This window comes from Propithecus coquereli, unplaced genomic scaffold (genome assembly GCF_000956105.1).
Source record: "Propithecus coquereli isolate 6110/MARCELLA unplaced genomic scaffold, Pcoq_1.0 Scaffold118, whole genome shotgun sequence".
Taxonomy (NCBI): Eukaryota; Metazoa; Chordata; class Mammalia; order Primates; family Indriidae; genus Propithecus; species Propithecus coquereli.
Window position 1 is genome coordinate 4,290,115 of NW_012135858.1, and position 12,461 is coordinate 4,302,575.

Here is a 12,461-nt window from a genome sequence, read left to right on the forward strand (position 1 = left end):
TACTCCAGGGACTCGGCCAGAATTTCCAAGAAAATAGTCCATTCATTTTGAAATCAAAGTTTTAACATTCTAAAGCAATAAGTGAATTCATGATAGTATTTAAATCACTGGGGTTTTTTTACCTTTCTGCTGAAAAACAAACATCTATGGGTGTCCATATAATAGATCCCAAACATTTCAGACGGTCTCAGAATTTCCTGCATCTCATGCATGTATTCTTCCAAATTAAGAACCCCATATCTCAATAAATAAATGAAGATCTATTTCTTGGAGTGAAAAGAAAGGTTTGTGGCATAGAACTCAAGGTCTATCTTGGGGGCAGGCTGGCTTTGATGGGGTGTTGGTTAGACTCAGAATGACTACACTGAAGCAATGCTTGTTCCTCACAGTGAGTAGCAAAGCTTGGCCATGACGACGTCTAAGGGTGTTGTGTCTCACAGTGAACCATCAGGCCAATGACTCATGCATGACTGTGGACCGTCAAGGTCCCATGGATCACTACTAAACGTGGCGCCATTGAGCTGCTACAATGTGAGTCCTAACCACACCCACAAGCAGGACATTATCACTGACATGCAGTGTGGGTGCCCATTTGTCTGATTTATAGGTGACGTTGTGGCAAATGTGGCATCGGTTTCATTTCGGGGAAGTGGCAAGTTACAGATATTTCCTTCACAACAGGAAGTGCAGACCTGAAAGAAAGAAAGAGAAAAAGAAGGGTGAGGAGAAGCCGGTAGGTTTTGGAAGGAGGCAGGGGTTTTTTAAAGGAATCGTCTTTTTCACGGCAAGACTCAAAGGAAAATTACCTGTACTACAAAGGAGACACCAACCTTACATTTAGGAAGAATGGGGATAATATTTCACCTAGAAGCAACCTCAAAATGAAAACTCACCAGCCTAAACTTCGAGGGATCCGGGTTCTGTTTTTGACACCCCGCCATGTGGTTCTTACAGAGATCTCTCGCCTTCCTATGCCTCAGCTATTCCACTGTGAAATAGGGATGATGAAACCTGCCCTTCCCTTTTCAAAGAAACTCTTTCTGACTTCTTGAAGAAACTATTACTTGAGTGAACTTTCATTTGCCAAATTTTCACAGTGAGAGTGGCAACAACCCAGGTAGTTTAAACTTGAATATTTACTTTCATTAGAACTATCTGCATAGTCATCTGCATTCTCACTGGGTCAGTTAAAGTTTGAAGGGTTTTCATTTGTGCCATGACTCCTGCTTTATACCACTTTACTCCTGGATCACAAGGAAGAAATAAACCCACAGGGTTCATGACAGAAGTTATTTTAGGTCATGGCTATACAAAGTACAGGCCAGCAGCTTCCACAGCAGCTGGGAGTTATAAATGCAGAATCTCAAACCTTGCCCCAGCCTGAGAGCATTAGAATCTGCATGTTATAAAGCTCCCCAGGTGATTCATAGTCATGGAATAGTTAATATCCTATACAGTCATTAACCTGCAGAGACTTGAGTCTTTACAGTGGACTTGGGCTAGGGAGACAGTATGATGTCAAAGAGAGCGACTGGAAGTCAGAAGCGAGTTGGGATTCTGTCCCTGTCACTGGCTAGCAGTGTGACCTGAGCACAGGACATAACTTCTCTGATCCTCAACCTTCTCCTTGGCAAAGGAGCCACAGCAATGCCTGAGAGCTAAGCCCAGCTTGCTGGAGGGCCAGATAAAGCCCTTGGTTTTACCCATTTCAAGCCAGGAATGAGTAAGCAGATCATATTTTAAAATTTAATTCTTAGCGTATTAGAGAAGTTGCTAGAAAATTAGGTGTCTGCCTTTTTAAGAAAAAGAAGCTCTTACTGACAGGGCTGTTCCAAGGTATGGAAAGTAGGCCCTGCCCCAAACCACCAGGAAGTCGGCCTAACGGGAGAAATAGGAAGATGCTGGACAGAGGCCAAGGTCATTTGTACAACCCTGACCCACCAGCAGGAGAGTCAGGGGCATTCCGTGCTCCAGCCATGGGTCAGGCCGCCTTTCTCTGAGTCTTTAAATGCTCCTTCAAGGCTGCTGCCAAAGTCCATTTTACACTGAGTGCTTCTGTATACAGGCCCCAAATGAAGTGTAAGGGGTGCAAACCCACAAGAAGATGGTCTCTCGTCACCCACAAATAACTCAAGAGCCAATGGAGACTCTCCCCAAACTGACATCCCAGTCAAGACACGAGCCCCCACCTCACAGAAAGTTATCACAGCTCAATTGCCCTGGCCCTCCTCTGGCGAGTGAATTGTTGGTGCATCTGCAGTGCTTTCCGTGACGGACGTAACTGGTCCCTTGCTCCTCTTCCTTCTGTTAGCTTTATTACTTTCTTCTGAGTGAAGAAAAGGCTTCAATAATTTTTAATACCCTCTTGGTATGTGTTTACACAATTTATACCAGTTGTCCTGCGCTCTGGTATAAATTTGTATTCTTTGACAGCAAACAGGAAAGGAAACATCGTTTCATAAGGGTATAAAGGTGGTCACAGGCAGCCTACATGGGGGAGCGGGGAGGAAGCTGCGGGAGAGCGCTGGCAGATGTCTGGAGAGGAGGGAGGCTGACTATGCTGTACCCGTCACTTGCTTTGTTGCCCAGACCTTGTGGCCTTCGTGCTCTGAGTCTCTGCAGCCAGTGGATAAGCACTCTTCCAGCGGGACGCAGCGTTTGGTGACAGAGATACTGTTTCCTGTGACCTCCATCGTGTGCTGAGTGTAGCAGTATCTGGTCTCTGTCAACAGAGAAAATATGTTTTACTTAAGATGGGAAATGTTAGCCCAGCCTGCCCAGAAGGAGAACAACAGGAATCTCAACACTCTAATTCCTGAAGAGACCTAACAGCACATAGGATGTACCCGGCATTGAGTTTCTGTCCATTCTCCAAGTTCTCCTTGGAGAGATTCACTTAGCTGTGGTAGCAGGACAGCCTTCAAAGAATATTGATCTCTTTGCTCAGCAGGATCCCCATAAATCAAGATGCAGTGGTATCACTCCTTGCCTTTCAACGAATTTTGCCACTGTACTGATTTTTGTTTTTAGGGGGTAAGTGATTTGGAGGGATGATTTAGGAGGTGAGAACTAGAGCAATTTTCAGGAAGATGAGGGGATAAAGAAGTTCAAAGAACACAGGGTTAAAAGAAGTTAGGCAGGTAATAGTGGACTTGTAGGAGATAAAAGACTATAGGAGAGGCTGGCGTGTGTGTGTGTGTGTGTGTGTGTGTGTGTGTGTGTGTGTGTGTGTGTGTACCAGCTAGTCACAAGGACAGAACAATTAAAAATGGATTCGTTGTGTCAGGAGAAAATGACTCTAACCAAAAGAAAGAACTTCTTGCCAGTGAGCACAGCTGGGTGCTAGGATGCATTACAGAAGACAGCTAACCTAACAATGAAGGTTTTCCAAAACTAAAGAGCTTCCCTTCTCCCTGGCATGATTTCAGTGTCTTTCTCAGATGACAGATGAAGCCAACGATGGGAGATTCCAGAGGTCCCTCTGCATCTTATGAGTCTGAAAACTTGAAATTTCTTCCAAAATTCTTTGGGGAATTTTTTATTTGTAATTTAAAAACCGAAGAAAAATGGCTTTGTCAATGTAATTCTTTAAGGCCTCCAGGCAGCGTTCAGCTTTCTAAGCCTAGGATTTAGGAGAATGTTCTTGCTCTACTTTCACATTAAAATAGAAAATGAATAATTCTTAAGAAATGTCACTGAGCTGTTTTTCATCCATATTTTGAACCCAACGTTGCATGCCTTATACATTTTGGATATTGAGGGACTAATATGGAATTATGACCTCCTATGATATTATTTATTGGGCAATAAAAATTCCTCCCACCAGATTCTTTCACAATTTTGGCAGCTTTGAACCAAAGTACTAATGTCCAAAGAAGAAAGTTTAAGAACTAGGTCCTGAGAATGAGCTAATACAGACCGCATCGACACATCTCAGGTTGTAACTGTCTCCCTAGACACAGCCACTGACGGGAACCCCAAATGGCCTCTGATCGAGTCTTACTAAGGTCAGCAACTTCCCCAGTGGTTCTGTTATTGGGGAGTGTGCCTGGACAGAGTCTGAGTCAGTGCTGTCCCCACGCTGCACCCCAGCCAGAATTTTGTGAGTGGGAATCGGGTTGCAGCAGTTCCGATCTTGCTCAGGGTCCTGTGGAGCCCCAAACTATTTTAATGTTGGAGTGATTGTTTTTCTGATGAAGAGGAGGCAGCAGCTCTCCTCTGATTTTTTTTTTTTTTTTTTTTTCGATGAACGAAGGCCAGTGGCCTGAGAGATTTACCGCGTCTTCCAAAGAGGACTGGTTTACTTCTCTGCTATCACACTCCATGGACATTTATGGCCATGACAGGCACATCTTTCCCACCCCCACCCCAACTTCAAATGTTCTAGAAAGCAATAAAATCAGGAATGTTCTTATCTCCTGTCTCCTCTTCCTGCGGACAACTAGGAGCAGATGCCAGAGGTTTTATTGCTCCACATGTAAATCTGAGCAGATAAAATCATAGGCTTATGGAATAAGTAAATCACTACATAACTTCATCCTGGGAAATTAAGTTTGTCTAGTAGTGAATTATCTTGTTTTAAGTGAGCCTTAAAATAACAATTGGTGAACTTGATATGACTACTTTTTTATTCATACTTCTCTGTCCATAACAGTCTCTTATTAATTCATTAATGGGGAATTTATTCCATTGATTAAAAGTAGAGGCAACAACTGATGAAAACATTTTTTCGGGAAAATATGCAAAACCCTAGTACCTAATAAGCCAATTCTTGCCATTCTGGAGAGGGAAAGGAGATCAGTGATGACGCTGGATAAGAATTTTTTCTCATAACTTCACCAAGTCCAATCCATAAAACAAAGACATTAATATGTTGAGAACACTGCCCTTTCTTCCAGCAGAATAGATCTCAGTGCTGAAGCGTCAGTCCCTCAAAAGAATTCATTCCACCTCTTATCTTATAAAACCCCTAGGTGAGTTATGAAATAATGTGGGAAAAGGTTCTCTGGTTAAATAAGTTTTGGAAATGCTCAAATAAGGTTGAACAGGTTTCTTTAGTGTGCAATTTATGAGAGCCTTCAATATGTGTTGTGATCTTGTGATCTCCAAGGGTGTGTTGAGGCAAGCAGGTGGAATTTCCCAGGTAGAATCAGGTGGGCCGCATGTGGCTTATCACTGGACTGTAGTAGCAATAAAAACCGAGTTTCAGCCACAGAGCATTGTTCTCCATGCATTTTGAATAATCCTTGGGTTAGTAATGAGGTTATATGAGAATCAAGCCTGCTGATAACCTCACACTAAAAGGATTTCAAAGGCTTTTATCTAAAAGATAAAAGATGTATTTGAATTTCTACCAGGTTAGTTTCAGCCTCTAAAATCTCATATTCTGCAACGGCATGGTATTTCCAGAAGTTGTGAAACAAAAGTCTTTTACTGTGAGACTCACAAGCATTCAACTAAAATCAGAAATGGGAAGGAGAGCTTAATCAACTATTGGAAAATATAATTTTCATGAAATTCACATAAACACAGACACACACAGTCCATAACTTAGTTCTGAAATTTTAAAATAACCTGAAGCTAAACAGCAAATATTCATTTACCCACCAATACTCAGTTTCAAATAAAAGAAACTGTATTTAGACAAAATATACATAAGATGATTTGAATTAAAATGAGTCATTAAAAATTCCCAACTCTCTGGCCAAAGGCTTTCTCGCCACTCAATTATTCTTTGTGGCTCACTGGTTTTGGTTTCTTTATAAACTACATAATGATTAAAGTGATGCTAGAGAAAAATTCTTCAGGTGCAAAATTAACGAGAGGAAAATAACCTTAATAATAATATTATAAATTATTAATATATTTGAAAATAAAAGGCTAGTGACAGCTACCTGTATGCTCCCTGCACCGATTCCTTAGTGCCCTCTGCTCTTGACTTCCGCCACGCTCCTGCCATGCAATGACCGTACCCCTCGGTGTCACATTCCATGCCTTTTCCCCATGTCTGACCCTGTAGGATCTCTGTGGCTCTGGACTCCACTGTATGTGGTCTCCTCTGGGAGATTCTCCACCTTGGACTTCAGAGTTTTGTGGTTTTCTGGATTTTCTCCTACATTTCTGTTCCCTTCCCTTTTCCTAACCTGAATGTTGATATTCTCCCATGTTCTGTCCTAGCTCTCTTCTCACGCAAGTGCCCTCACCAAACCTCCGATGCCACATCTTCCGGTGTGAGCTATAGAACCAAATTACCAGCCATCTCCCAGACACAGCCCAGCATCGCCTCGCACCTAACATGTCTCAAACCAAACGAATCATCCCCCTCCCCCTTGCACCTGTCTATCTTCACGTGCGCCTGTCTCAGGAAGGGACCTCCTGCAATGTGGCACCTTCATCTTCTCCAGAAATTTAAACTAGAAATTTAGAATTGGCTCAGACTTCTCTCCCCAGTCTGGAGCCTCCAAATCCTCTGAAACATCTCCATTATCCACCTAGTTTTTTCTGTTCTGTTTTCCATTTCCTCAATTCAGGACCTCATCATTTCCTGTTTTCTTTTTCTATGACCTCTCTCCTTTCAAATGCAAGTGTGGGGCAACCAGCAGATATATTACTGAAACAAAGGTCAGATCATGCCACTCACCACCTATGGAAGCATGAATGACACCGAATTGTCAAGAAGTCCTGACTGCTGAATTGTTGGGTTTATCTGGCCTACCTGAGTGGCGAATAGGTAAGCCCTTGCTCTCTCTCTGCTACTGAAGCTGTGTGTCAGTGATTAGGAGTAACAGTGCTTCCCTGATAGAACCATCACTTACATTTATAACTCAGAACTTGGCATTTGAAACTCCACCCTTATTACTCAAGGTTCTCCCTGATGGACACCCCAAATTATCTCATCATCGTCCATATATACCTTGAGACATCCAACCACAACTTTTTGACCATCCTTCACAGTGAAAAATTTTGTGCATCCTTAGCTTGGTCTGGATACTCTTTCCTGTCTTCTGTATCTGGACACCTGATGTTCTTCAAGGCTCAATCCAAATGTGACAAATTCTGTGAAACCTTCCCTCAACCACATAGACATTAATCTTGTCTTTTCTCCATGTTGCCACAGCCCTTCTTAACTTCCTTATTTGTTATATCTGACTTTCCTTCTAGGTCAGGGTCTTTCAAGCTTGGCATGATTGACTTTTTTTTTTAAAGGTCAATTTTTGTTTGTTTGTTTGAATTAAATCTCTTATTTTTAGATAATTGTAGATTCGCATGTGTTTGTAAGAAATAATAGAAAGAGCCCCTGTATCTTTTCCTCAGTTTCCCAAGTGGTAACATACTGTAAAACTATAGTACAATATCACAATCAAGATATCGACATTAATACAGTCAAGATACAGAACATTCCATAGCCACAGGATTCCCTCATGTTGACCTTTTACAGTCACACCCAGTTCCCTCCTGCCATTACCTCTTCCTTAACCTTTGGCAACCACTAATCTATGTTCCATTTCCATAATTTTGTCATTTTGAGAATGTTACATAAATGGTATCATACAGCATATAATATTCTGGAATTGCGCATTTTCTCTCAGTCTAATTCACTGGAGATTGTTGCGTGTTTCAATAGTTGGTTCGTTTTTATTGCTGAGTAGTATTCTACAGTATGGATGTACCAAAGCTGGTTTAACCATTCACCCACTGAAAAGACATCTAGGTTGTTTCCATTGTGGGGACATCATTAAAAAGGTGCTATACACATTTGTGTAGAGGTTTCTATGTGAACATAAGTTTTTATTTCTCTTGGATAAACGCTCAGAAGTGGAATTGCTGCGTTGTATGGTAGTTACATGTTTAATTGTCTAAGAAATTGCCAAACTGTTTTCCAGAATGTCTGCATCATTTATATTCCCTCTAACAATGTATGAGTGATCTAGTTTCTCATCCTTACTATCATTTGGCACTGTCCCTATTTTTTATTTTAGCCATTCTGAAAGATGAATAGTGATAAGTCATGTTTTTAATTTGCATTTCCTTAATGGCTAATGATGTTGACTATCTTTTCATATGTTTATTTGACATCTGTTTATCTTCTTTGGTGAAATGTCTGTTTACATTTTTTCCCATTTTTAAATTACGTGTATTTTTTTACTGGTGAGTTTTGAGAATTATTTATATATTCTAGATAGCAGTCCTTTGTGAGGTATGTGATATGCAAATATTTTCTCCCATTTTGTAGTTTGTTTCTTCATTCTCTTAGCAGGGTCTTATGTAAAGGAGAAGTTTTATATTTTGATGAAGTCCAATTTATTCCTTTTTCTTTCATGGGTCATACTTTTGATTAATAATCCTTGATTATTAAGATTTTCTCCTGTGTCTTTTTCTAAATGTTATATAGTTTCACATTTCGTATTTAAGACTGTGATTCATTTTGAGTTAACTTTTGTAAAAGGAGATAGGGTCAAGGTTCATTTTTTGCCCATGAATGTCCAATTCCTCTGGCAGCATTTGTGGAAAAGCTTTTCTTTTCCTACACTGAATTGCTTTTGCACACTTGTCAAAAATAGGATATATTTTTAAGAGTCTATTTATTTGTTCTGTTCCATTGATCTGTGTGTCTATCCCTCTGCCAATACTACAACCTTGATTACTGTAGTTATACATTAAATCTTGAAATAGGGCAGATTGATATCTCCCACTTTGTTCTTCTTTTTCACAATTGTTTTAGCTATTCCAGTTCCTTATCTTTCCATATAAGTTGTAGAATAATCTTGTTTATATCTATAGAAAATATTGCTGAAATTTTGACAGGAATTGTGTTAAACCCACATATCAATCTGTGGGGAACTGACATTTTACTATGTTGAGTCTTTCAGTTCATAAACATGGTAGGTCTTCCCATTTATTTATATTTTCTTTTATTTCTTTGATGTTTTATCATTTTCACCATACAAGTCCTATACATGTTTTGTTAGATTTACCTCTAAGTATTTAATTTTTCTGAGCAATTGTAAATGGTATATTTTTAATTTCAGTGTCCATGTGTTAATTGATAGCATATATAAATACAGTTGAGTTCTGTGTGTTTATCTTGTATCTTATGACCTTGCTGAACTCATTTATTAGTTCTGGATTTTTTTTTTTTTTAGATTTGTTGGGATTTTCTACATAGAAATCATGTCATCTCTGAAAAGAGACAGTTTTATTTCTTCCTTTCCAATCAGTATATCTTTCATTTCCTTTTCTTGTCTTATTGCACTGGCTAGAACATACAGAACTACACTAAATAAAAGTGGTGAAAGCAGACATTTTGCCTTGTTCTTCATCTTTGCAGGAAAGCATTCACGCTTTCACCATTAAGCATAATGTTAGCTGTTTTCTATAGATGTTCTTTATTAAGTTTAAGAAGTTCCTCTCTATTCCTATTTTTCTAAGAGGTTTTAATCATGAATGGGGTGAAATTTTACCAAATTTTTTTTTTTTGTAGTGGTTGATATGAACATGTGATTGTTCTTCTTTAGCCTGTTAATATTGTGGATTACATTGATTTTCAAACTTTAAACCAGCCTTGTATCCATGGAATAAGCCCTACTTTGTCATGGTGCATAATTCTTTTTATATATTGCTAAATTCTATTTTCTAGTATTTTGTTGAGAATTTTAGTGTCTGTATTCATAAAGAATAATAGATTGGAATTTTATATTTTGGGAGTTTGGGTTTGTTTGTTTGTTTTCATCTTGATCTGGTTTTGGTACCAGGGTAACTCTAGCTTCATAAAATATATTGAGAAGTATTTCCTTCTATTTTCTGGAAGATTTTGTATAGAATTGGTGTTAATTCCTCTTTCAAAATTGATAGAATTCTCCAGTGAAATCATTTTGGCCAGGAGAGTTCTTTTAAGTTATAAATTTAATTTTCTTAATCGTTACAGACTATTTAAATTATCTATTTCATTTTCAGTGAATTGTGGTACTTTGTGTTGTCAAATTTATGTTGAAAAGTTGTTCATAGAATTCCCTTATTTTCCTTTCATCCTTTATTATTCTAGTGTTTTTCTTCATTGATTTTTAATTGACAAATAAAAACTGTATTTATTTATGTCATATAACATAATGTTTTGATATATGTATTCTCCATTGACTTTTGTTCTTATATTTATTATTTCCTTCCTTTTGCTTAGTTTTGCTTTGTTTTATTTTGTTGTTGGTTTGTTTTTACTCTTCTTTTTCTAGATTCTTGAGATGGGAACTTAGAGAATTGATTTTCCTCTTTTCTAATGTGTGTATTTAGTGCTATAAATTTCTGTCTCAGTGCTGCTTTAGCTGTGTCTAACAAATTTTGGTATGTCATACTTTCATCTTCTTTCAGTTCATTGTCTTTTTAAATTTCCCTTAAAGACTTCAGTTTTGATCCATGGAATATTTAGATGTGTGTTGTTCAGTTTCCAAGTATTTAGTGATCTTTCTCTTACCCTTCTGTCCTTAATTTCTAGTTTAATTCCATTGTGTCAGAAAACAGTCTCGTACACTTTCAATTTTTTCAAAATTTTTTTAAGGTTTGCTTTATGGCCCAGAATATAGTTTATCTTGGTATGTGTTCCATGGGCAATTAAAAAGAATGTTCATTCTGCTGTTGTTGGATGGAGTGTTCTGTAAATGTCAGTTAGATTCTGTTGGTCAATGGTGTTGTTGAGTTCTTCTATATCTTTGCTGATTTTCTTTTTAGTTGTTCTATCAGTTGTTGAAAGAGTGATGCTGAAGTCTCCAGCTATAATTGTAGATTTATTTATTTCTCCTTTCATTTATATCATTCTGTTTCATACATCTTTCAGCTCTGTTATTTGATGCTTCCACATTTAAGATTGCTATATATTCCTGGTGGATTGGCTCTTTTGTCATTATATAATGTTCCTCTCTGCCTCTAGTAACTTTGTTTACTCTGATGTCTTTTGATGAATGTTTGTATGATATCTTTGTCCATTATTTTACTTTTATTTTGCCTATATCATCATTTTGATGTAAATTTCTTATAGATGACATACACTCGGGTCATGCTTTACAGACCCGTGTAAATGTGTAAATACTTTAGCACAATCTGTCAATCCATTTCTTTTAATTGGTGTATTTACACCATTTATATTTAAGGTAATTATTGATATGGTAGGACTTAATTCTGCCAGTTTTTTTTTGTTTTCTGTTTGTTCTTTTTTGTTTGACTCTGTTTTACTTTTTTCTGCATTCCTATGTGTTACATAAATAATTTTTAGAATTTCATGTGATTTACCTACAATGCTTTTGAGTATATCTCTTTGTATAGCTTTTTTGCTATAAAGTATTAAATTATATGCATAGGCATGATCATTTTACCAGTTAAAGTGAAGTATAGAAGCCTTATCTCTCTTTAAATCCTGCTGCCCTCTCTCATTTATAATATAATTGTCTTAAATAATCTTCTACAATACATTTAGAACCACATCAGGTAGCATTATAATTTTAGCTTCAACTGTCACATATAACTTAGAAAACTCAAGAGGATAAGGACAATCTGTTGTTTTGTAAAGGGCATAGTTTTGTTTACTATGTTCTTTCTTCCTTCTTTTATTGTTTCCTTTCTGCACAGAGATCTTCCTTTAGCTATTCTTTAAAGGTAGGTTGGCTGATGACAAATTCTCTCAGTTTTCCTTCAGCTGAGGATGTCTTAATGTCCTCTACATTTCTGAAGATATTGTTTTAGATATAGGATTCTACACTGATGGCTTCCCCCCACCCCCAACTGTTGAAAAATATCATACCACTCACTTCTGGCCTCCATAGTTTCTGATGAAAACTTTACTGTCATCCAACTAATTTTTCCTCTGTAAGGTGTTTTTTCTCTCTTGCTATTTCAAGACTTTTTCTTTGGTTTTAGTTTTTAGAAGTTTGACTATTGTGTGGTTTTGTATGGATTGCTTTAGTTTTATTCTCTTTGGAGTTTGTTCAGCTTCCTGAATCTGTAAATTATTATCTTTTACCAAACTTGAAAAGTTTTTAGCCATTATTTCTCTGAGTATTTTTTTCAGCTCCATTTTCTTCTTTCTATTGTTCTCCTGAGACTCCTTTGTTATAGTCCACAGATCCCTGAGGCTCTGTTCAGAAATTTTTTTCAGCCTATTTTCTCTCTGTTGTTCAGATTGAATAATTTCTATACTATCTTCTGGTTCATTGATTCTTCCCTCTGTTCTTTCCATTCTGCTGTTTGACCCCATCTATTGAGATTTTTGTTTCAGGTATAGTATTTTATATAGTTCTAAAATTTCTATTTGATTCTTTTTTATATTTTCTATTTCTTTAATAAAAGACTCTTTCATTTGTTTCCAGTGTGTTTGTAGTTACTTACTGAAGCATTTCTATTACGGCTGCTTTACAATCCTTGTCAAATAATTCTAACATCTCTATTTATCTCAATGTTTGTTTTATTGTTGTCATTTT

At 37.6% G+C, this 12,461-nt stretch overlaps 1 protein-coding gene across 1 annotated transcript in view; it reads right to left on the reverse strand.

The window, feature by feature from the left end:
- Window positions 1-325: 325 nt before the first annotated feature.
- LYPD6 (LY6/PLAUR domain containing 6) overlaps window positions 326-12,461 on the reverse strand; it is a 129,052-nt gene continuing 116,916 nt past the window's right edge. The window contains exons 4-5 of the mRNA XM_012659278.1: window positions 2,592-2,722; window positions 326-692 (exon numbers count right to left, since the gene is read on the reverse strand). Of these exons, the coding sequence (XP_012514732.1) occupies window positions 525-692; window positions 2,592-2,722 (299 nt within the window). The 3' untranslated portion in view covers window positions 326-524. The remainder of the gene's footprint in view (window positions 693-2,591; window positions 2,723-12,461) is intronic.